Here is a 26,878-nt window from a genome sequence, read left to right as displayed (position 1 = left end):
ATAACTCATCCTCTGTAGTCCTGGAATCAGCCTAGTCGCTCTTCTCTGGACCTTCTCTTGTGCTGCTATGTTCTTTTTTGTAGCCTGGAGACCAAAACTGCACCCAGTACCCAAGATGAGGCCTCACCAGTGTGTTATAAAGCTTGAGCAGAACCTCCGGTGACTTGTACTCCACACATGAAGGCGCTACATAACCTGACATTCTGTGAGCCTTCTTAATGGTTTCTGAACACTGTCTGGAAGTCGATAGCTTAGAGTCCACTACGACTCCTAAATCCTTCTCTTAAGGTAGACTCTCAATTTTCAGACTCCCCCATTGTGTATTCAAACTTCACATTTTTACTTCCTATGTGTAACTCTTTACATTTACTGACATTAACCCCTTAACCGCCCTCTGCCGGATATATCCGGCATCGTAGCTTTATTGCTGACGCCTTACTGCTGGAATTATCCGGCACATTTGCCTGTGGTTATGTGAATGCCTGGCGCATAGTATAACTGACAGTTTGGCGTGGGTATTATTACTACGTTGTATTTCGACAACTCTGCGGTTGTATTGGCCGCTCACGTGATGTGATTCGAAAGTGAAAGCTGTGAATATGGCGAAACGTAAACTGACTTCAAGTGAGGTTTTGCAGGCGATTTTGGACAATTATTCTGATCATGATTGTAGCAGTTCTGAAGAAGATTTTAGCGACAATGATGATCAGCAACGTGCGCTGCATGATACTGTGAATGACGACACATCGGATGATGGCGATGAGTGGGTGTATCCCCAGCATCTCAACTGGACTGCTGCCCGTTATCTGAGCCAGATATGAAAGATCCAAACCGTGACCGCTTGTTCAAGCTACGTCCTTTGATTGACCATTTATTTGAAACATTTCAGCAGGTATTTCAGCAGGTAAATACTGCTTGAATAAATGTAAAGTAAAAAAACGAAAATTGTTCAGATTTCTCCTGGCATGGGGAATATTTAGGGAGTTGGCGGTTAAAGGGTTAAATTTCATCTGCCCATGCCTGTATGCTATCCAAGTCCTTCTGTGATGATATAACGGATTCCAAATTATCTGCTAACCCACCTATCTTGGTATCATCTGCAAACTTAACCAGCCTATTATTTATATTCCTATCTAAATCCATCCATCCATCCATTTTCCAACCCGCTGAATCCGAACACAGGGTCACGGGGGTCTGCTGGAGCCAATCCCAGCCAACACAGGGCACAAGGCAGGAAACAATCCTGGGCAGGGTGCCAACCCACCGCAGGACCCTATCTAAATCATTTATTTATATTAAAAATAGCAGCAGCCCCAGCACTGACCCCTGCTGGTCACCACTCTTAACATCACCCAGTTCTGATGAGGTTCCTCACACCATTACCTTCTGCTTCCTGTGTTTGAGACAATTCTGCACCCATCTAAAAACATCAACTGCTACTTCTTTTAGTTTGATGCCCAGTCTCTCATGTGGCACCTTATCAAATGCTTTCTTAAAGTCCAGATAAGTAATATCGTCTGCTCCACTTTGATTTCCTTTTGTTGCCTCCTCATAGAATTCCAGCATGTTAGTAAACTCATGTTAGTAGAAGTGCTTCCCACAAATCATATCGGGTCTTTGGAAGTCTTCCCGGATCCAGCTGCCCCACCTGGAGGAGTCAGGAGGCAGTGGGCAACACTCAGCTGGAGGCAGAAAGGGAGTTTTCATTGTTTTTGTATGATTATTGTCTGTGTCCATTACATAAAGTGCATGGAGGATTAACAAAAATCAGTTATTTGAACCTGTCACTGTGCGGACCAATACTGAGTCTGGTGTTTAGGGCTTGGTGGTGCCCCCTACTGGTTACAACTTGCATATCAAAATAAGCAAAGTAAATGACTGTTAAACTAAAAAGCATACGGAACATGTTTAGGAATTGAATGCGTCTTAAAAACTTACCTCAGTATCATTCATATAGAATCTGAATCGGTCTGTAAGTCCTAAAACTTGCTCCTTTGGGGTAAAAGAAGAAAATGATTCCTAAAATACAACAAACTCTAACATGTATACATATCATTAATATTTTGTGTTTAAACTATACTCTATCTGCAATTACTGTACAACATACTGGGACTATAAGTTGAAAGCAGCAATATTATAGCTTTTTCCTCTTGAATGGTTGATTTAGGTGTTTAATGCAACTGAAGCAACAAACATTGAAAAACATCGAACATCCAAAAAAAAAAAAATCCTCACTGTCCCTTGACATGCAGTTATAAATATTTGGACAGTGACACAATTTTAATAATTTCGGCTCTGTACACCACCACAATGGATTTGAAATAAAGCAAGCAATATGTGATTGAAGTGTAGACTTATAGCTTCAACTTAAGGGATTTACCAAAAATATGGAATGAGCCATTTAGGAATGACAGCTACTTACCTGCATAGCCCCCCCCACATTTCCAGGGGCTCAAACATATTTGGAAATTTGACTGACCAGCTGTCCCATAGCTACGTGTGAGCAGGTCCCTCATTATTTCATTAACTACAGTCATATGAAAAAGTTTGGGACCCCCTCTTAATTCTTTGGATTTTTGTTTCTCATTGGCTGAGCTTTCAAAGTAGCAACTTCCTTTTAATATCTGACATGCCTTATGGACACAGTAGGATTTCAGCAGTGACATTAAGTTTATTGGATTAACAGAAAATATGCAATATGCATCATAAGAAAATTAGACAGGTGCATAAATGTGGGCCCCCCAACAGAGATATGACATCAATACTTAGTGGAGCCTCCTTTTGTCCTCTAGACGCTGTCCTCCTATAGCCTCTGATGAGTGTCTGATTCTGGATGGAGGTATTTCTGACCATTCTTCATACAAAATTTCTCCAGTTCAGTTCAATTTGTTGGACAGCCTGCTTCAAATCATCCCATAGATTGTCGATGATTCAAGTCAGGGGACTGTGACGGCCATTCCAGAACATTGTACTTCTGTCTCTGCATGAATGCCTTTGTAGATTTCCAACTGTGTTTTGGGTCCTTGTCTTGTTGGAATATCCAACCCCTGAGTAACTTCAACTTTGTGACTGATGCTTGAACATTACCCTGAAGAATTAGTTGATCTTGGGCTGAATTCATCCGACCCTCGACTTTAACAAGGGCCCCAGTCCCTGAACTAGCCACACAGCATGATGGAACCTCCACCAAATTTGACAGTAGGTAGCAGGTGTTTTTCTTGGAATGCGGTGTTCTTCTTCCGCCATGCAAAGCGCTTTTTGTTCTGACCAAATAACTCCATTTATGTCTCATCAGTCCAAAGCACTTTGTTCCAAAATGAATCTGGCTTGTCTAAATGAGCATTGGTATACAACAAGTGACTCTGTTTGTGGTGTGAGTGCAGAAAGGGCTTCTTTCTCATCACCCTGCCTGTGGCCTTCCATTTCCTGATTCCATTCCTTACAGTTGAAACTGACAGTTTATACCTCTGAGATGGCTTTTTGTAGCCTTCCCCTAAACCAGGAGACTCAACAATCTTTGTTTTCAGATCTTTAGAGAGTTGCTTTGAGGATCCCATGGTGTCACTCTTCAGAGGAGAGTCAAAGGGAAGGAAGCCCAACTTGCAATTGACCACCTTAAATACCTTTATATCTCATGATTGGACACACCTGTCTATGAAGTTCAAGTCTTAATGAGCTCATCCAACCAAGTCATTAACATTGAGCAGTGACAGGCATTCAAATCAGCACAATGACAAGGGGACCCACATTTGTGCACAGCCAGTTTTTCACATTTGATTTAATTTCACACAACTAAATACTGCGTCACTAAAAATCTTTGTTCGTAAAACACCGTAGTACTCAGATGTTCCTAGGAAATGAAAGACATACCACTGATATCTTTTTTATCGAAAGTAAATTATTGAGAGGAGTTCCCAACCCTTTTCACATGACTGTATTAAGCAGGTAGAAGGTCTGCAGTTGATTCCAAGTGTGGACTGTGTATTTTGGAAGCTGTCATGAAAGACAGCAGGATGAATTCTGAACTGTATAGGGTGCTAATACTGTCTTCTCAAATTCAGACAAATACTGCAAACCTGATTGGACGATGGTTCACGGTACAGATGGACAATTAGCCAAAACATATTACGAAAGCAAATTTAGTGCTTTTCAAAGCAAAAGAAGTGAAATACAGTCAAACTCGGTTTTAACAAGCTCGGTTATAACGATTTCTGGGTTATGATGAAAATAAATTATTTTTGAACGATGTACCAGCTATTCGCATGTAAATTTGCCCTGTTATAACAAGTGAAATCTCAGTTATTACAAACAGCACTCGACCACATCCTGGACTTTTGTGAGCCCCTAGCAGAATAAATTTCAAAATGCAATAAATTTCTTATCTGATGCCTGGAACAATGTGACGACTGTTACCATACAGAATTGCTTCAGGAAATCAACATCTGATATTTTTGAAGAAGAGGATGAATTGCCGTTATCTACATGGGTTCGCCAAAACAATATTGAATTTAATAATGTAAATTATTACGACTATCAACACGTGGATGACAAATTGTTTACTAGTGGAATTCCTACTGAAAACAAAATCATAAACGCGTTGCTTCAAAAAGAAGACGACGATGAAGATGACAAGGAGGAAGACGCCGCTGGCAAATTGGATTTACCTGAACGCACTTTACCAACATTGTTTGATGCTGAAAACGCCTGCAATAGATTGATGGCATTTTGTTCAAGTGACTGACGCGAAAAAGCAAGCGTTGCATGCATTAAGCGTCTTAAGAGGGAAACTGCGTGACTGCAGATTACAAAGTTTAAAACAAAAATGTATTTTGGACTCTCTTAGAAAACAGTATATTGTACTTAAAGTTCAAAGTACAGCTGGCTACTTTGAGCAGTTGTTCAAAGCTGATCCTCCAGCTAGGACGTTGGATATCTTGGAGTCCACGGTTCTTGAGGCTGATCCTCCAATTAGCTGTGAAACCCCCAGTCTCACTGAGATTGCACAGGTAGTGAACCAGCTGAGGGGGATAAAGGCTGCAGGGATCTGTGGTATCGGGGGTGAACTTCTCCAGACTGGTGGTAAGGCTGTCCTCCTGGCATTGCAAGCAATCTTTGCTTCCATTTGGGAGACTGGCATCATCCCAACTGACTGGAAAACGGGACTTGTCGTCCCTATCTGGAAAGGGAAGGGTGATCACCTGGATTGGTGCAAATACAGGGGGATAACACTGCGCTTGGTGCTGGGTAAGGTCCTTGCTAGGGTTGTCTTCAATAGGGTCCGTGATCACTTGCTCACCTACCAGCGACGGGAACAGTCTGGATTTACGCCTAAGAAGTCTACCATCGACCACATCCTAGCACTGAGGGTTCTCATGGAGCGCAAACGCGAATATCGGCAGAGTTTCTTGGCAGCCTTTGTCGATTTTCATAAAGTGTTCGACTCAGTTGATCGAGCTGCCATGTGGGACATCCTGAGGGTTCACGGGATCCCCTCGAGGTTGCTGGATGTCATAGCTGGCCTGTACACTGGTACTGTGAGTGCTGTGCAGAGTGGAGGCAGGACCTCTGCGTGTTTCCCAGTTGATTCTGGGGTCCGTCAGGGGTGTGTTCTGCTCCTACTCTGTTCAGTACTGGCATGGGCAGGGTGGTGGGGTCCAGTGGCTGGGGGGCATCTGTTGGCGAAGAAAGATTCACTGATCTTGACTTTGCTGATGATGCTGTGATCTTCGTGGAGTCAATGGAGGCTTTGATCGGGGCACTTGAGAGACTGAGTGAGGGGTCTGAGTGTCTGGGCTTGTGAGGGTCCTGATAAAAACCAACATCCAGGCTTTTAATGACCTCTTGGGCACGGCCATAAGCAGTGTGTCTGTCTGAGGAGAGAGTGTCAACCATGTCGAGAGGTTTGTTTACCTTGGCAGGGACATTCATGTGACTCTGGTGACTCTTCCTATGAAGTCAATAGATAGATTGGGAGAGCATGGGGGGTCATGAGGTCACTGGAAAGGAAGGTCCAAGTCTTTAGAGTCCTGGGGCCTCATGTATAACGGCGTGCGTAGAACTCACACTATAACATGGCGTAAGCACAAAAGCGGGAATGTGCGTACGCACAGAAAAATCCAGATGCAGGAATCTGTGCGCACGCAAACTTTCGCGTTCTTCCACTACATAAATCCCGATCAGCGTGAAAAGTAACGCACGTGCACGCGCCTTCTGTCCCGCCCCAACTCCTCCCAGAATTACGCCTCTTTGAATATGCAAATCGATATAAATAGCCTCCTGAGAAAAGACAATGGGAAAAGCATGGGGGAAAATATAAGAATTTCAGCGAATACCAAGTGGAGGCAAAGGAAAAACGTACTATTTGTTGGTTTAAACAGTGATATAAACAACAAAAGGAAGATGATCGAGTGACAGAGTGTCGGAGAAACTCGAAAGGTCAAGTTCACAAAGTCGCACAGTGCCCGAAATAAAAAAGAAATCACATATCAAAGTCGCCGTGAAAAGGCAAGTTGTAGCCCACCATCTGAGTATCATATGAAAGCTTATTAGAGTACAGACAAAAAAAATAGGCACACAGTGGGGGAAAAAAAGCACGAAATGTCAACTTTAATCTCGAAATTTCCACTTTAATCACGTAGTTTATTTTGCCATTAAAGTAGAACATCATAAACTTCATCTTAAAATCGTTTAATTTACTAGTTTCTCAAATCCCATTGTAACTAAAGTAGGACGTTAAATGCTTTGTTCTGTATTTGATCTTCTATGTGCTCTGTGTGTGTGAATCACTACCTGCTTCTTAAACGGGCTTTCTCTTTCTCCAACAGGACACATAATCCATTACATTCGTGATATTACAGCTCTCTGAATAATTAAAATACTGAGATGTATACGTGATATCTTTTTCATGATGATAGGAATGAAAGCATGTTATTAAACATGGGAACACGGTGGCGCAGTGATTGTTCATGTCTCACGCAAGAGGCTTGTTGCGCCGTGCGCGACCTTCGATGAAATAATTTATTACAGAAGTACTGTCTCTTTCAAACGTACTAACCTCCAATTCCTGTCCTTACTTTTCTTTCTCCAAATACCCAATCACCACACAATCAGCTATGTAATAGACGTGAAGCCATCTGTAAGCTTAGAACGCCGATTCTTCAAAACTTTTAAGGAACATTGAAATATCTTCGTAGTACATGTTTAATTATTATATCAGTCTATCCTTCCAGTGTCGCGTCAGCACCAGCAAGAATACAACGCAATGCAGGAACAATCCCTGAACTAGCTAGCGCTGCGGCACCGTGTCCTCACATGTTTAATTATTAACAATACAGATTATTTAAATGAAGTTAAAGTTTTATCTGTATAATATAATCAACATATTTTGCTGCATTTCATCTTAAAAATGAATATCGTCATTATATGTAAATACACGCTTTATAAAGTGGCGCAGTTTGTGCAATATTATAACTGTAGTGCAAGTTTACAGTGAGGTGATTGTACTTATAAGTAAACAGTTCTACAAGGAGCACTTGATGGACTGATTGAGTGCGTTTAGAGTTCTTGGGATGAAACTTTTTCTAAACTGCGAAGTCCGTACTGGGAAGTCTCTAAAGCGTTTTGCCGTGGCTGAGTCAGCGTCTGCTTCATGCTGTATATCGATAATTCTCTTTCCGATCAGCTAATGCTGTGATTTCCCACTCAGATTCAGTGATATAAATACTCCGAGTGGTGCAGTGAGAGTAATATGGAAAAAGATGATCTGCTGTGGCAACCCTTAACGGGAGCAGCTGAAAGAAGAAGAAGATGCAGTGAGAGTTACAACGCTAAAGCAGTTATGGTATTTGGAATACTATGGCTATTCCCTGGACCATTATATTGCTGCAGGTTAATTACAATCAGATGCATTACACTAATAAACAATATGCAGTTAGTTTCAGTGTATTTATAAAGCCGCGTTAGGAATGTGGAGCTAAGAAAGAAAGGGTGACCACACAGGAACAGTAGCACTGCTTTGACGCTGGGTGCCGCCAGTCTGCAAAACAGAGCGGAGAAATTGCGTACGCCAAGGTATGAGGTACATCGCAATTTGAGTGTGTAAACGGGAGTATGCAACATTTCTGTGCGTACGCACCGTTTATACATGAGGCCCCTGGTGCTTCCTGCGTTGCTATATGGTTGTGAGACATGGACGCTATCCAGTGACCCGAGACGAAGACTGGACACCTTCATATGTGTCTCTCCGGAAAATCCTTGGATACCGTTGGTTTGACTTTGTGTTTCTCATGGAGTCCTGAATGAGGCACATTACCTGCATTGTGAGGGAGCATCAGATACGGCACTACTGCCATGTGGCGCGTTTCCCTGAGGGTGATCCGGCTCGTAAGATCCTCATTGTTGGGAACCCAAGTGGCTGGACCAGACCAAGGTGTCGCTCACGTAACACCTGGCTGCGGCAGATAGAGGGTCACTTCTGGAGGGCGGGACTGGACCGCATGTCTGCCTGGGGGGTTGCCAACCGAGATCCTGAATTGTTTCATTGTGTGGTGGGTGCGGCAGTGCACTGTACCAGTGCATGCTCGCCAACTTGACTTGACTTGTACTTAACGTATGTTTTCATTATGGGCTAAATGTATATTTTTTTTCAATAAATTCCTATTACTTTAATAGACTGAGTTAGTTTTTGTCAAATTTGCATATCCTGGTTATAGCAAATTCCATTTATAACGAGCAAATAGTGTTGGTTCCATCAAACTCACTATAACCAAGTTTGACTGTATTCTTCAATGGTCAAGTCAATCAACTGACCTCAACCCAACTGGACATGCAGTTCACTTACTAAAGACCAAACTGATGGCAGAAAGCCCAATGAACAAGCGGCACCTGAAGACAGTGGCAGTAAAGGCCTGGTAAAAAATCATTAGGGTGGAACCCCAGCACTTGGAGACGACCACTTCAGGCAGTCATTGACTGGAAAGTACATTCAACCAAATATTGAAAATGATCGTTATATTTATGATTACGTTAGTTTGTCCAAATACTTTTGAGCCCCTGAAAATAGATGGACCATGTATAAAATTGAATCTTGCAATATTTTTGTTAAACCCCCTGAATTAAAGCTGAATGTCTACGCTTTGTTTCAAATCCATTGTGGTGATGTACAGAGCCAAAATTATGAACGTTGTGTCACTGTCCAAATACATATGGACCTGACTGTATGTTTTACTTTTAGGCACGAACAATGTGTTTAAGAAATTCTTTATATACAGCATATTTTATAGCTATAAAGTGAACTCATACCTCTCCTGCTATGGTGCATAAAGCTATCTGCACACAAGGTTGAGGGAAACTGATGCTGCAGCCTGCACTGCTCTTCCATGCCCCCAAAGATGGCTCTGAAGAATCTAAATAAGAGGACAAACAACATTACACTAGAAACTTGATAGTTTAGTGTAAGCAAAATCATTTAAGATCATAGAAACCATTAAACCACCTTAATAAAAGGGTAAGTGTTTGTTCAGTTGCTGTGTCTCTGTTACTCCAAAAAATGGAGCATCGCAAGCATTTGTAGTAAAAAAAAAAAAAATGCATTGCATTTGTCATTCCAAAATATGGCATTTCATAAACATTAGCATTGCTTTTACGAAACCCATACCAAATGGCACATAACAAAAACACATACAATGAATTTGTCATTCCTACAGAAGGCGCATTACAAACACTAACACTGATTTTTATGAATACCATATTAAATAGCATATAACACAGACACACATATTGCATAGTGCACTGCAAATGTTAACATAGACAGATATACAGACAGAGAGAAAGGCACTATATAATAGATAAATAGATAGTCAGACAGACAGACATACTTCCTTTCACTCGATCTGTCTATGATAGATAGATAGATAGATAGATAGATAGATAGATAGATAGATAGATAGATAGATAGATAGATAGATAGATAGATAGATACTTTATTAATCCCAAGGGGAAATTCACATACTCCAGCAGCAGCATACTGATAACAACAATATTAAATTAAAGAGTGATAACAATGCAGGTATACAGACAGACAATAATAGATCATTTTACAGTGCATCCGGAAAGTATTCACAGTGCATCACTTTTTCCACCTTTTGTTATGTTACAGCCTTATTCCAAAATGGATTAAATTCATTTTTTTCCTCAGAATTCTACACACAACACCCCATAATGACAACATGAAAAAAGTTTACTTGAGGTTTTTGCAAATTTACTAAAAATAAAAAAATTGCGAAATCCCATGTCCATAAGTATTCACAGCCTTTGCCATGAAGCTCAAAATTGAGCTCAGGTGCATCCTGTTTCCCCTGATCATCCTTGAGATGTTTCTGCAGCTTCATTGGAGTCCACCTGTGGTAAATTCAGTTGACTGGACCTGATTTGGAAAGGCACACACCTGTCTATAGAAGGTCCCACAGTTGACAGTTCATGTCAGAGCACAAACCAAGCATGAAGTCAAAGGAATTGTCTGTAGACCACCGAGACAGGATTGTCTCGAGGAACAAATCTGGGGAAGGTTACAGAAAAATTTCTGCTGCTTTGAAGGTCCCAGTGAGCATAGTGGCCTGAGCGATCGGGGGAGAAGGGCCTTAGTCAAGGAGGTGACCAAGAACCCGATGGTCAATCTGTCAGAGCTCCAGAGGTCCTCGGCGGAGAGAGGAGAACCTTCCAGAAGGACAACCATCTCTGCAGCAATCCACCAATCAGGCCTGTATGGTAGAGTGGCCAGACGGAAGCCACTTCTTAGTAAAAGGCACATGGCAGCCCGCCTGGAGTTTGCCAAAAGGCACCTGAAGGACTCTCAGACCATGAGAAAGAAAATTCTCTGGTCTGATGAGACAAAGATTGAACTCTTTGGTGTGAATGCCAGGCGTCATGTTTGGAGAAAACCAGGCACCGCTCATCACCAGGCCAATACCATCCCTACAGTGAAGCATGGTGGTGGCAGCATCATGCTGTGGGGAACTGGGAGACTAGTCAGGATAAAGGGAAAGATGACTGCAGCAATGTACAGAGACATCCTGGATGAAAACCTGCTCCAGAGAGCTCTTGACCTCAGACTGGGGCGACAGTTCATCTTTCAGCAGGACAACGACCCTAAGCACACAGCCAAGATATCAAAGGAGTGGCTTCAGGACAACTCTGTGAATGTCCTTGAGTGGCCCAGCCAGAGCCCAGACTTGAATCCGATTGAACATCTCTGAAGAGATCTTAAAATGGCTGTGCACCGACGCTTCCCATCCAACCTGATGGAGCTTGAGAGGTGCTGCAAAGAGGAATGGGCCAAACTGGCCAAGGATAGGTGTGCCAAACTTGTGGCATCATATTCAACAAGACTTGAGGCTGGAATTGCTGCCAAAGGGGCATCGACAAAGTATTGAGCAAAGGCTGTGAATACTTATGGACATGGGATTTCTCAGTTTTTTTATTTTTAATAAATTTGCAAAAATCTCAAGTAAACTTTTTTCACGTTGTCATTATGGGGTGTTGTGTGTAGAATTCTGAGGAAAAAAAAGAATTTAATCCATTTTGGAATAAGGCTGTAACATAACAAAATGTGGAAAAAGTGATGCATTGTGAATACTTTCCAGATGCACTGTAGATATTAAAGAGGGTCGGCCCAAGGACTGATCCTTGTGGGACTCCACAGGTGACAGTGTGGGTATGAGATTTAGCATCTCCCAAGGCCACATACTCGGTCCTGTCTGTAAGATAGGACGTGAACCACTCGAAAGCAATGCCAGAAAGTCCAATTGTATAGTGAAGATGATGAAGGAGAATATTATGATCTACCATATCAAATGCAGCTATAAGGTCCAGGAGGATAAGGAGTGATGGAGAGTCCTGGTCAGCAGCCATCAGGAGGTCATTGGTGACTCTGACCAGGGCTGTCTCTGTGCTGTGAGAACTTCGGAAACCAGACTGAAATTTTTCAAACAGATTTAATTTTTTGAGATGATCCTGATTAGACAGAAACATTACATTTCTTTAGTTTTTCGTTTAGATGTGCAGTCAGGTGGTAGATGTCGTGCAGCCTCATCTGTACATCTTCTGGTGTTGTTAGGCAGAGTTGTTGATTTGGGTGTTTTGAGCACTGAAATCTGCACACAGTTTACTTCGAATACATATTTTGCTGTTTATATTTTCACGATCATAGCTGTCAATTCTTTCAAGCTTATATCGACTTTTACAGTATCATCATAATGCTGAACATCAGAGAACCCACACGGCCCCTGCAATGAGGTATCGTTCATGTTTACCACTCATCCATTGATGCCATCAAATGTCAATGTATAATCTGATGGTACGGAAAGGTTTTTTATTGCATCAGGTTATAATTATTTTTAAAATGTGTAATGTCCTCTCTGTACATTCAACATGCACTTACAAGTCAAATAGGGCTTTTATTTTTTGGTGCCTTTGACTGTAGACATTTCATCATAAACTGAAGCTTGCTGTCTTTCGAACCAGGGTAACGAGAGCACCTCGTGCCCCTACTTTGAGTGCCGCCTTCTTGAGGCGTTGGATTGGTTTAAAAATGTAACACACACTAAGTCATCTAATTGTTCCCACCCAGTTTTAAGCAAACTTTACTCATGGTGGTCTCCAGATGTACATATTTTACGTCTGGCTTCAGTGAGACTATGTGACACCAGTCTATTATAACACCTGCACGTACTCATACCATGGCAATTTGTGGATGATAGCACTAGCATGTTTGGTAACGACTAAAATGGCACCGAGCAGACGTTATCCTGTATAAGAGTGTTCTAAATTTTGCCTCTGGTGGCTTGGAGATTATAGAACATTACTGTAGTACTAACCCCAGAAGTACTGAAGTAACTCTCCGTTATCAAGTTGCAGAACCACAGTCGTAGTACTCTGGTTGTAGCACACTTTGGTCACATAACCATTTACTTCCAAATTAGACCTATAAACAAAAAGGATAACAAACAACAGTAGATGAAAAGTTATTTTCTTCAAAAGACAAAATCAAAGTGTAATTCAAAGTTAATATAAACTGCAACATGAACAGTCATCTAAACAGAAACATTTGATGCTTCGGTAACAGTTTAGGTTAGGTACTGCAAAAAGGCATCTATTACTCATTTATTATTATGTAACAAGACAGTAACAAAGGCTTCTTTTGTTCTTATTTACACTTTCAAAGCATCAATTGTGTATTCACATCTGCAATGTGGCCTACTAAAATAGAGTAACTTCACTTTGCAATGGTCTAAGGCAGGGTAACTGAGACAAGTTGCTCTTGATATTGCATATTACAGTGTAAGGCCTGCATATCCTTCATATTCACAATGTCAATATGCCAGCCTGCACCAAGGTGAATAAACACTTTATGGGTGTTTTTTAAAATATCAGTAAGACCATAAGAAGCCTTTGTTAAGGTCTTGATAGATAGATAGATAGATAGATAGATAGATAGATAGATAGATAGATAGATAGATAGATAGATAGATAGATAGATAGATAGATAGGGCGCTATATAACAGATAGATAGATAGATAGATAGATAGATAGATAGATAGATAGATAGATAGATAGATAGATAGATAGATAGATAGGAAAGGCACTATATAATAGATAGATAGATACTATATCATAGACAGACACACACACGCACAGAGACAATCATAGACAGACACACACACACAGACAATCATAGACAGACACACACACACAGACAGACAGACGTGAAAGGCACTATATCATAGACAGACAGACAGGAGTGAAAGGCACTATATCACAGACAGACAGACAGACAGACAGGAGTGAAAGGCTCTGTATCATAGACAGACAGACAGACGTGAAAGGCACTATATCATAGACAGACACACAGACAGATGTGAAAGGCATTATATCACAGACAGACAGACAGACAGGAATGAAAGGCACTGTATCATAGACAGACAGACGTGAAAGGCACTATATCATAGACAGACAGACAGACGTGAAAGGCGCTATATCACAGACAGACAGACAGGAGTGAAAGGCACGATATCACAGATAGATAGATAGATAGATAGATAGATAGATAGGAGTGAAAGGTACTATATCATAGACAGACAGACAGACATGAAAGGCACTATATCATAGACAGACACACAGACAGATGTGAAAGGCACTATATCACAGACAGACAGACAGACGTGAAAGGCTCTATATCATAGACAGACAGACGTGAAAGGCGCTACATCACAGACAGACTGACAGGAGTGAAAGGCACTATATCACAGACAGATAGATAGATAGATAGATAGATAGATAGATAGATAGATAGAGAGAGACAGACAGACAGGAGTGAAAGGCACTATATCACAGACAGACAGACAGGAGTGAAAGGCTCTGTATCATAGACAGACAGACAGACAGACGTGAAAGGCACTATATCATAGACAGACACACAGACAGATGTGAAAGGCACTATATCACAGACAGACAGACAGACGTGAAAGGTGCTATATCATAGACAGACAGACGTGAAAGGCGCTACATCACAGACAGATAGACAGGAGTGAAAGGCACTATATCACAGACAGACAGACATGAAAGGCGCTATATAATAGACAGACAGACAGACAGATGTGAAAGGCACTATATCATAGACAGACAGACAGGAGTAAAAGGCACTATATCACAGACAGACAGACAGGAGTGAAAGGCACTATATCACAGACAGATAGATAGATAGATAGATAGATAGATAGATAGATAGATAGATAGAGAGAGACAGACAGACAGGAGTGAAAGGCACTATATCACAGACAGACAGACAGGAGTGAAAGGCTCTGTATCATAGACAGACAGACAGACAGACGTGAAAGGCACTATATCATAGACAGACACACAGACAGATGTGAAAGGCACTATATCACAGACAGACAGACAGACGTGAAAGGTGCTATATCATAGACAGACAGACGTGAAAGGCGCTACATCACAGACAGATAGACAGGAGTGAAAGGCACTATATCACAGACAGACAGACATGAAAGGCGCTATATAATAGACAGACAGACAGACAGATGTGAAAGGCACTATATCATAGACAGACAGACAGGAGTAAAAGGCACTATATCACAGACAGACAGACAGGAGTGAAAGGCACTATATCACAGACAGACAGACATGAAAGGCGCTATATAATAGACAGACAGACAGACAGATGTGAAAGGCACTATATCATAGACAGACAGACAGACAGGAGTAAAAGGCACTATATCACAGACAGACAGACAGGAGTGAAAGGCACTATATCACAGACAGACAGACAGGAGTGAAAGGCTCTGTATCATAGACAGACAGACAGACGTGAAAGGTACTATATCATAGACAGACAGACAGGAGTGAAAGGCACTGTATCATAGACAGACAGACAGACAGACGTGAAAGGCACTATATCATAGACAGACAGACGTGAAAGGCGCTATATCATAGATAGACAGACAGACAGACATGAAAGGCACTATATCATAGACAGACAGACAGGAGTGAAAGGCACTATATCACAGACAGATAGATAGATAGATAGACAGGAGTGAAAGGCACTATATGATAGACAGACAGACAGAGAGACTCTTTATTAATCCCCAAGGGGAAATTCACAATAGGAGTATATTATATGAGTAGAAGAGGCATTTTTGCAGTATCTAAACTTAAGTGTCACCGAAGTTTATGTTGTCCACTGTGGTTCCCATGTCAATTGTCATTATTAATGAAATATCAGGTTAAAAATATGATGACAGGGTCCATACTTTTCTCATCTCTGTAATGCCGATTAATATTTTGAGAACTGCTTGTAAATTGTCATTTAAGAATTAATTAGTGACTTAAAAAATGAACCACTTTCTTTAAACAAGTCATTGCGAAATCCCCAAAGCGTAGGAATGCTGTCACTAATGAGGACTTTTCGTTAAGTGCTTTTTTGGGAAGTTTAATGAATCGCAGACTTCAAGCAGTCACTTCATGGGAGGGATATACAACAAAGTCCTAAATATGATGGCTTTAATAGAGCTGCCATTGCTGTGTCCAAAGATAATGGTGCCCTCCTTGAAATGGGAGGACGACGTAGGAAAAGTGTTGTGTGACCGAAATGTATGTAAAATCCCCTGGAATAAAAGCCTGCAATGTGCACTTTAATCACGATGTATGAACTGTTTGATTTGTAATTTTAAACTGACGAAGAAGGCTAAATTAAAGAAAAATGTGTCTTTGTCCCAAACATTATGGCGGGCCCTGTATTATGGCTGATACTGCCAAAAGGTTTTCCCGTGAATGTACTGCACGGTGTTTATTAGAATTTTATAAGAAGTAATTGTGAAGGGCAACAACAGCATGGATTGGCAAAAAATAAAAATTAAGTAAGTATCAGTTATTTGCACACAGGAAGTTTATAAAACTGGGATTCATATGAGGGCGGCATGGTGGCGCAGTGGTAGCACTGCTGCCTCGCAGTTAGGAGACCCGGGTTCGCTTCCCGGGTCCACCCTGCGTGGAGTTTGCATGTTCTCCCCGTGTCTGCGTGGGTTTCCTCCGGGCGCTCCGGTTTCCTCCCACAGTCCAAAGACATGCTGGTTAGGTGGATTGGTGATTCTAAATTGGCCCTAGTGTGTGCTTGGTGTGTGGGTGTGTTTGTGTGTGTCCTGCGGTGGGTTGGCACCCTGCCCGGGATTGGTTCCCTGCCTTGTGCCCTGTGTTGGCTGGGATTGGCTCCAGCAGACCCCCGTGACCCTGTGTTCGGATTCAGCGGGTTGGAAAATGGATAGATGGATTCATATGACCAGAAAAGTTACTACGTACCTGAACAAAAATGGAACCAATAATATTTTTAACTGTTCTCCCAGCTAAACACCCAGATACTAACTGAAAAACTGCTCTCCATTTATCACTAGAATATCTACCTTTACTATTTTCACCATTTAAAAATGTCATTTTGCTCGGTGAAATTCTTACACACTTTGTGAAGAGGAGCTCTATCAGAGATCAATACAAAATAAAACAAACAAAAGACTGCGGGAGTCAATGACAAATAATACCTGATGTGTAAAACTGCCTCTTGACCCTCGGTCTCTGTAGTCATCAGCTGAAGAATTTGTGACTTTGATGTCCCTTCTCCCGAGACCACCGCCAGGAAAGTGTCTCTTCTCAGCCACGTGAGCTCCTGCAGCCAAAGCGGATTTACTCTGGGGGTCATCTCTTTGGACACAGTAACACTAAAACAAAAGACAGCAGCTCATTACTTTCAGATAGCATGCAAACCACACCAGGAGCATCGCTTACAGTGGACCTTACACATTGACATTTCTCCCCCCTTACAATCCTGCACCCAAATTCCTCTTGCTGCCTGGGTTGGCTATTATGAAACACATTATCGACTAGCTGTCCCCCGCAGCTCCACACACTTAGTAGTGAAACAAGACAAACTTTAAAAAAAAATCAATAAAAATAATTTAAAAATAAATAAATAAGTAAATAAATAAAATAAATAAGTAATTCTGGCCAAGCAGAAGGTGGGTACGCTCCAATGTCAAAACGTCTGCACTGTATCTGATCGTGTTCAGCTGACGGGAGAGCGTCCCCCACGTGGGGAGAAGAGCACATGACGGTGATATATCTCTGCCAATCAGCAGCTACCCTCTAAAACACACATGGCTCTGATCTCTCTCTCTCTCAAAAATGTCAAACGTTACTCCTTAACAATCTCTAGATGATAACGTCTGCTAAACAAATAGGTATCACTAGCTAAGCGGAGGCAAGGTGCGCTCCAACACGTGGCGAGAGGTAGAGCAACTCGAACGGATGCTGGTGCATGAGTGAGGATAGTCCCACCTGGCTCCCTACTCCTTAGGTCCCAATTCCCCCTGCCCTTGGCCTGCAGCCGCTCTCTCAGACTTGCACAAATAAGTTGGTCCCGCAACTGAACTCTGATACATAGCGCGATGACAGAAGTCACAAAATCAACCAGAATGTTCAAGGAAATTATAAAAAAAACCATCAAAATCCATTGAGTAGTTCTCCCGTGAAAAGCGAACAGACATACAGACAGACAGATGTTGGATTTTATATTATATACAGTCATATGAAAAAGTTTGGGAACCCCTCTTAATTCTTTGGATTTTTGTTTCTCATTGGCTGAGCTTTCAAAGTAGCAACTTCCTTTTAATATCTGACATGCCTTATGGACACAGTAGGATTTCTGCAGTGACATTAAGTTTATTGAATTAACAGAAAATATGCAATATGCATCATAACAGAATTAGACAGGTGCACAAATGTGGGCACCCAACAGAGATATGACATCAATACTTAGCTGAGCCTCCTTTTGTCCTCTAGACGCTGTCCTCCTATAACCTATTCTGGATGGAGGTCTTGTTCACCATTCTTCATACCAAATCTCTCCAGTTCAGTTCAATTTGATGGACTCCTGCTTCAAATCATCCCATAGATTGTCGATGATATTCAAGTCAGGGGACTGTGACGGCCATTCCAGAACATTGTACTTCTCCCTCTGCATGAATGCCTTTGTAGATTTCCAACTGTGTTTTGAGTCATTGTCTTGTTGGAATATCCAACCCCTGCGTAACTTCAACTTTGTGACTGATGCTTGAACATTATCCTGAAGAATTGGTTGATATTGGGTTGAATTCATCTGACCCTCGACTTTAACAAGGGCCCCAGTCCCTGAACTGGCCACACAGCCCCACAGCATGATGGAACCTCCACCAAATGTGACAGTAGGTAGCAGGTGTTTTTCTTGGAATGCGGTGTTCTTCTTCCGCCATGCAAAGTGCTTTTTGTTCTGACCAAATAACTCCATTTTTGTCTCATCAGTCCAAAGCACTTTGTTCCATAATGAATCTGGCTTGTCTAAATGAGCATTGGCATACAACAAGCGACTCTGTTTGTGGCGTGAGTGCAGAAAGGGCTTCTTTCTCATCACCCTGCCATACAGATGTTTGAATTGTAGAACGATGTACAGATACTGCAGCCAGATGTTCTTGCAGGTCTTTGGAGGTGATCTGTGGGTTGTCTGTCACCATTCTCACAATCCTGCTCATATGCCGCTCCTGTATTTTTCTTGGCCTGCCAGACCTGCTGGGTTTAACAGCAACTGTGCCTGTGGCCTTCCATTTCCTGATTCCATTCCTTACAGTTGAAACTGACAGTTTAAACCTCTGAGATGGCTTTTTGTAGCCTTCCCCTAAACCAGGAGACTCAACAATCTTTGTTTTCAGATCTTTTGTGAGTTGCTTTGAGGATCCCATGCTGTCACTCTTCAGAGGAGAGTCAAAGGGAAGGAAGCACAACTTGTAATTGACCACCTTAAATCCCTTTATATCTCATGATGGACACACCTGTCTATGAAGTTCAAGGCGTAACAAACTCATCACACCAAGTAATCAGCATTGAGCAGTGACAGGCATTCAAATCAGCAAAATGACCCACATTTGTGCACAGCCAGTTTTTCACATTTGATTTAATTTCATTCAACTAAATACTGTGTCACTAAAAAATCTTTGTTCGGAAAACACCGCAGTACTCAGATGTTCCTAGGAAATGAAAGACAGACCACTGTTATCTTTCTGGTTAAGAGTCAATTATTATGCAGGCTGAGAGGGGTTCCCAAACTTTTTTATTATAATATAATAAAAAAATCTTGGGATGAGACGTGACTTTTTCAGAGAGACACTTTCAAGTCCCACGAGACGAGACTAGTGTGTGCTTGGTGTGTGTGTGTGTGTGTGCCCTGCGGTGGGCTGGTGCCCTGCCCGGGGATTGTTTCCTGCCTTGTGCCCTGTGTTGGCTGGGATTGGCCTTAGTAGACCCCTGTGACCCTGTAGTTAGGATATAGCAGGTTGTATAATGGATAGATGGATAAAGTAATTAAAAAATCTAAAATAACCTGTATACTTTCTTCAGCTGTGGAGTTGGTATGCTCTTCCTGCAGCCATTTGGAGTAGCAGCTTTGTCTTTTATTTCATCATTATCTAAAAAAAAAAATATTATATATATATACAGATATGTATTTAAAAAACAAACAAACAAAATGGGAGAGCATTATTAAAGAAACCAACTAATTATTACCATACCACATGCACTTCAGAAAAAGTCATCCACCTGAAGCTAAACACTTTTTAGCCCGGCCAGTACTTGGATGGGAGACCACCTAGGAAAAGTTGGTGAGACCAGCAGGGGGCGCTTACCCCGTGGTCTGAATGTGGATCCCAATTCACCAGTGCAGTAACGGGAACACTGTACTTTAAAAATGGCACTGCCCTTCGGATGAGATGTAAAACTATAAAGATCCCTGGATATCCTTCATCAAGAGTAGAGTGTATCCCAATGTCCAGGCTAAATTACCCTGCATGGCCAAGTCATTCTGGCCCCTTAATCATCCTCTGTCTCCGATTGGCTAACTATCTCTCACTGCTTCACCACCTAACAGCTAATGTGTGGTAAGCGCACTGGCACAAAAATGGTTGCCGTTGCATCATCCAGATGGATGTGACACATTAGTGGTGGCTAAAGTGGATCCCCATTCACTATGAAAAGTGCTTTGAGCAGTGGGAAAAAAACGCTATACAGTATATATGTAAATAATTATTTTTATTGTTATTTTATTTATTTATTTATTTTTTTTAACAAAAGCCTCACTAAAACAGTAAATTTTGAATACTAATAGAAGGGTACACATTAAGTAAAAATACGGTTTACCCTGGTAGACGTAGATGTGGCTGTCTGCAGTCAGTACAGCGAGACAGGTCAGTCCGTCAGGATCTCTGAGGAAGGTCAGCTGGTTTACAGCACAAGGTAAGTGAAGCTGGTAAGTGCACATCGGAGGAGGTACCACACACCGTTGAAACACACTGACAAGGACCTTATCTAAAAATAAAACACAAAATTATCCACAATATTGTCTAAAAATTGTGACATTTCCACTGTAGAATTTTTAAAACAAGACCAATCATGTTCACTATTGATCTAAATACTGTGTCACACACGTGCTGTCACAGATGGCCGGGACGCCTGGAAGGACCGGAAGGTGGCCTTTATATCTTCTGGGTCATGAAGGGGCAACCACCCAGGGTTAGGAGAGGACCACGGGAAAGAAACAAGGAGATTCCAACCCATTGGGACCTGTGGCCATCGCCAGGGGGCGCCTTAAGCCTCAGGGAACCAGGGAAACAATTACTTCCGCCACACCCGGGAAAATAGAGGAAGACCCTTCCAGGGACGCCTGGAGTGCTTCCGGGGCAAAGGGCAGCACTTCCGTCACACCAGGAAGTGCTGCCGGAAGGACGTCATCGGACACCTGGAGCACATCCGGGCAGGAATAAAAGGGGCCGCCTTCCTACAATCGAAGAGCTAGAGTTGGGAGCGGGAGCAGGATGAAGCTCCCATAAGGAGAGGAAAGGCGGCCACGGACTGTGAAAAGAAGCCTGAAATAGAGGTGATTGGTGCTGGGAGCACTGTGTGTTGTGCGGGACTGTGTTATTTGTGCATAAAATAAATGTGTGTTTTATAAAGATGTGGCCTCAGTCTGATGATGTCCGGGGAAGTCTCACAGTGTGTATGTGAAACAACTAAATGTCCTAAATAATTTTAACTCTACGCCAGAGCAGGGGGCGGCGGAGTGTGCTAACTGTCTCTCTCTCAGTCTCTTGCAGACCTTTCATGGGAAATCCTGCTTGGTTCCGGCACCGACGATGGTGTCACTTCCAGTTCTGGCCCCGATGACATAATTTCCCAGTCTTTCTGCTCAAACGGCCATCTTGTCTCATTGCAAGTCAGTTCTGTTCTGGAGTGTGTTCTATGCACATCGTGCGACTTCAAATCAACTTTTGCAGCCAGGAAAACAATATACTGGTGTCTGCCCCAAACCTTAATGATGTCTATGTCTCATTCGTATGACAACTGCTTATATTCACATATCCTAAAACATGTGCTAAAACTACTGTTGGACCTTTGGAACCCACATGGCATTGATTCCAGAACCAAACAATTCCTTTATATAAAATGGCTTAGTGTTAGCACATAACCTACGCACATCCCTCCTGTATACATGTACTTTAAATCCCCTCTGGATTACTTACAATTGCAATAGCAGTATTAACTCTTCCATCAGTTTCAGCTAGATTCTGCTTTATTGAGAGAATGCTCAATTCATTCTTAGCAGTCTTAATGCTCACTTTATCAAGAGACGTGCCGCTTTTCAAAGATCTAAGATTTTCATTTTCTTGTGTCACCTGGCTGCAGCAGATAGAGGGTCATTTTCGGAGGGCTGCGTGTCTGCCTGGGAGGTTGCAAACCGGGTTCCCGAGTTGTTTTGTTGTGTAGTGGGTGCGACAACGCACTGTACCAGTGCATGCTCCCCAACTTGACTTGACTTGACTTTTCATTTCATTCATATAACACAGTTAATGATGACGACCGTGTTGGTATAATTTTTCAATATGTCAACATTACAGATAAAGAAAACTTAGCAAAATAATGGCCATTGGCATCATCTCTACATTCCGACAAATAAGGCAGCAAATTACATTTCTAAAAATACAACCAAAAGAATAATTCCTTTTGTAACAGGGTAGCACAGACAACACCAAGATGTCAACAAGATGCAAATGCTCACCTCCATCAATAACAGCCACACTGGCATCTTCTCCGCCACTACGTTCAATACTCCAATGCCAGTCGTAACACAAGTACTGCCAGTCACTGCAAAGAATGTGTAGCCGATCTGATGTTTCAGGATCCCACATCAAGGAAACCACTTTCGTCTCTGGATCGTTTCCAAAATGAAGACTTTGCTTCATGTACCAATGGTAGTTCCCCACAACCCACAGCTGAACTGAAAGAAAAAAAAAATAGGAATAGTTACAGATGTGGAAAAATGTGTTGGTACTCCCCTATGAAAAATGATGACCCACAATTATCTCTGAAATAACCGTCAAAAGTAATTGGTACTCGTTATTGTTTATTGCAAACTAGCCATCCCCTGCGGCTCTCCCCACGTAGTAGTGACACAGGACAGCGAGGAAGGCCCTGCCCCGCTCTCCACTCCTGACGTCACACTTCCCCCTCCCCTCGGCCAACAGCCTCCATCTCGGATAAGTGTGAGTACATCGCTCCTGCAAGTGAACTATGGTTCTTAGTGCAATGGGAGAAGTTGTAAAATCAGTCGGAATGGTCAAGAAAAACAATCTAAATCCGTTAAGTACTTCTCTTGTTCACTAGCTAAGTGGAGGTAAGGAACACCCTGAGGTTGGCGTTTGAGTGAGGAGGGCCTCGCCTCGCCCCCCTCCCCTAGCAAATAAATCGGTACCGCAAGCAAACTATGATCCTTACCGCTATGAGAGAGGACACAAAATCAACCGGAATGTTCAAGCAACTTATAGAAAAAATCCTGACCTAAATCCGTTAACACTAAAATTACCAGAGCCTACGAGAAAACTCGTAGATCCGGCCCACCTTAAATCCGTTCTCACCTCTCCGTCAGCGTCTTTTGTCCTGTAAATGTGCCGATTAAGACAAGCAGCAAGCAGCCTGCTATTCAGATCCCCCCTACCACTGCCACAGAACGTTCACTAAGTTCTCCCAGTTCATGCCTTGATTGATTATCTGGGAGTGAAGTGCTGGAGTTTTAGAGTGGAAATAATAGATTGTTATTTGGAACACGCGCATTTCATGTGTGTTCCATTTCTACAGTAATCTGTGTACACACATTGTTAAAACAGAAACGTTTTCATATTTTAGTAATAAATGTTACAAAATGTAGGCATAAACTATAGAATGTGTGAAGCCTGAAGTCCAAAGATCAAATAAACTCTTTCACAAAAGGTTCCGTGGCGTAACGCTAAGATTTGCTGACTTGTAATCTGTCTCCTGTATTTGCCATTTTCAGTACTGAGCTGCTCTTATTGTTTATTATACAGTACACACATACACTTGGTTTGCGTCTGTAACAGACCGTGTACATTTAAAGTACTGTACTTATAAAAGTTACCGTTTTTTTTCCACTTTTATTCTCTCACTCATGATCACGATACATACTACCGCCCTAGGGATCTGATGCTGTTAGTTTTTATTTGAAACTGGGAATAACTGTAGATGTGAGTGGGGTTTTGAGACAATGGAACTGGACATTCTCTGATCTGGAGGGATAAAAGCTGACACACAAACGCTGGTGAATCTGCCTTCTTCGTATCTCACCGTCACTTGATTTTTTTTTTTTATTCAGTTTTATTGAGTGTTCCTGCTCACGCAGAATTAGTACGCACCTTATGGTGTATGATGTCAAAAAAACAAAAAACACAGACGTAGGTGTCTATATATATGATTCACTAAGCCTCCGACAAGTAGCCACCCATAGAAAGCACGCCGGAAGTGGCGTGGATTCACTAAACCGCCGACAAGTAAGACGCCAATGGCGCACGCAGGAAGGAGCCACGCCCACCAACTCTTAGACCATTGGATACGACAAAAACTCGCAGAGCCACGCCCACCAACTCGGACGCGACACCTCGGAAAACATGCCGTCATTTCTGTTTGTCTGTGCCACAGTCCACTTGCAGCTCTGAGCCACGGTGACTTTTCATTAGTCAACCTCAGTGGAACCTTGGTTCACACACAGGCAGCGTGAGAGAGAGAGAGACGCGCAATCCTTTAATACTGAGGTTAAAACACAATGAAGGAAGCAGTCTTTACAAACCAATAAGCCCTGTGCCTCTTTTTCATTAGCGTCTCACCTGCTTCACCGATGCAGGCCCTGCAACAGTCGAAAACGCTCTCTCTCCACAGCTGACCTTCTCTGTGCCTGACTCCACTACTGTCAGTCGCCTGATTAAAAATGGCCTTTTGAAGGGGAGCTATGGACCCGCTATACCACAGGAACACATTGCCTTCGAGCCTACTCTCGCTCACTCTAACGTACCGGCTTTCTCTCTCTCTCCTCACTCACTCACACACTGCACAGGGGAGAAATGCCCGAAGCACGAGTCTACCTGGAAACCGTTTCAGCCACACTTCCACGCCCCTCGCTACGCTGTGAGTGCGATGATTATTTATTTAAAAATGGCCTTTTGAAGGGGAGCTGTGGACCCGCTATACCACAGGATCACCTGTGACATTGACTTCACATTGTTTTCCTTTTATTTCTGATCCCGTCAAGCAGATCAGACACCCAGGCAAACAACACTGAATAATCAATAGCTGCAACTACTTTGCCCGCCCCAACTCCTCACCTGAGTCGGTTTCGTCTGTGTTCAGCAGTGTTTCCCAAACTCGGTCCTGGTGAACCCCTGTGGATGCAGGGTTTTGTTCCAACCAGATTCCTAATCATTAATGCCAGTGAAACTCATCCGGGATAAGTCGGTTTTTCAAACGCAGCCGTGTAGCAGATTAGTCTAGCAGGATGTAATAATCCGAGATGAATGCGCGCCTCCGCGCTGAGTGAAAAGCCAATGTATATTGAGTCTAGAAAACATGATCAGCAAGTCTTTGATAGGCTGCAACAAAATGATGAAAGAACGGGCGCACTTTTCTCTCACAAACTGGGTGGGTGGGTGTTAGTTAGTTAATTAGTTACTCAAAGGATTTGAAGATTTAATATGCACAAGCGGTAACACTGCAAAAGCAGCCCAAACCAGAAAAGATGGCTGGCAAAAAGTGGCCGACAAATTAAACGTGTGTGCATTGTACTTACTGAAAGCAGCGTTACGGATTTTGCAAATGTTCATTTTTTCCCTCTGCTTAAAAAACATTAAAAAAGTGGTGTGATTATGCGGCGTATACTACGCCACGGGTTGGTATGCAGCGTGTAAAACAGTTTGTCGCAGATAATTTGCCTTTTACTTTAACACGAAAACAAATTCCTGTTAGATTTGCCTTTGCGATGACAATTAATAAGGCACAGGGCCAAATTTTCAAAAAGATGTGCATGTATCTGCCAAAACCAGTTTTCAGTCACGGACAGTTGTATGATGCTCTCTCCAGAGTTCCATCTTTTCATTCACTTACTGGTATGCCTGCAGGAATACGTGCAGCGAGTGAGCGACACACACACACACATACAGGCACGCGCGCAATAGAGCGAGCGCTGGACGCATAAGAATAAGAATACTGCATTACATTGATATACCGGTGTTTTCAGTATTCAAAGCGCTATCCACACAGGGAGAAACCGGGAAGCGAACCCAAAATCTTCCACAGTCTCCTTACTGCAGAGCAGCAACACTACCACTGTGCTACAAGGCAGTTAAAGAATGCACCGGGTTCGATTTTGTTTTCACTTCTGTTTACAGCGATCAGATCGTAGCGTGCATTATTGCAATGTTACTTTTCTTGGTGGCTTATTACATTACGGATGTTTCACATGTTCATTTTATTCCCTGTGCTTAAGACATTAAAAAAGTGTTTCTCAACTGTGACTCCGGAACAACTCAGTACGCAAGCTATATTTAGTGTCAACAACGAAGACTCGCTACACCTTAATGAACAAGTACTGAAACTTATCCCTACCGACGAAGTAACTTTCACCAGCGTGGCCTTCTTCGTCACAGACGATCCCGCTTTCAGTCACGGACAATTATATGTTGCTCTCTCCAGAGGTCCATCTTTTCATTCGCTCACAGTGGTATCCACAAACCCACCCCATTTGGACAACTGTGTCGTTCAGGAAGTGTTCACCCATCAATACATAATTATGCGGCGTATGCTACACCGCGGGTTGGCTAGTATATGATATTTTGAAGAAATCATTTTATGGCCTGAATACAGTAATCCCTCCTCGATCGACCGGGGTTTCGTTCCAGAA

The 26,878-nt window shown here is 42.4% G+C and overlaps 1 protein-coding gene across 1 annotated transcript in view; it reads right to left on the bottom strand.

Annotated features, from left to right (window-relative positions):
• Positions 1-26,878, bottom strand: part of elp1 (elongator acetyltransferase complex subunit 1) — a 181,734-nt gene that overhangs the window by 95,219 nt on the left and 59,637 nt on the right. Inside the window, exons 11-17 of the mRNA XM_051929899.1 lie at positions 22,697-22,915; positions 20,782-20,949; positions 19,970-20,054; positions 17,103-17,279; positions 12,873-12,979; positions 9,301-9,404; positions 1,939-1,992 (exon numbers count right to left, since the gene is read on the bottom strand). Of these exons, the coding sequence (XP_051785859.1) occupies positions 1,939-1,992; positions 9,301-9,404; positions 12,873-12,979; positions 17,103-17,279; positions 19,970-20,054; positions 20,782-20,949; positions 22,697-22,915 (914 nt within the window). The remainder of the gene's footprint in view (positions 1-1,938; positions 1,993-9,300; positions 9,405-12,872; positions 12,980-17,102; positions 17,280-19,969; positions 20,055-20,781; positions 20,950-22,696; positions 22,916-26,878) is intronic.

This window comes from Erpetoichthys calabaricus, chromosome 7 (assembly GCF_900747795.2).
Source record: "Erpetoichthys calabaricus chromosome 7, fErpCal1.3, whole genome shotgun sequence".
NCBI lineage: Eukaryota > Metazoa > Chordata > Cladistia > Polypteriformes > Polypteridae > Erpetoichthys > Erpetoichthys calabaricus.
Note: the sequence above shows the minus strand (reverse complement) of the source record. Positions and strands in the feature narration are given on the sequence as shown.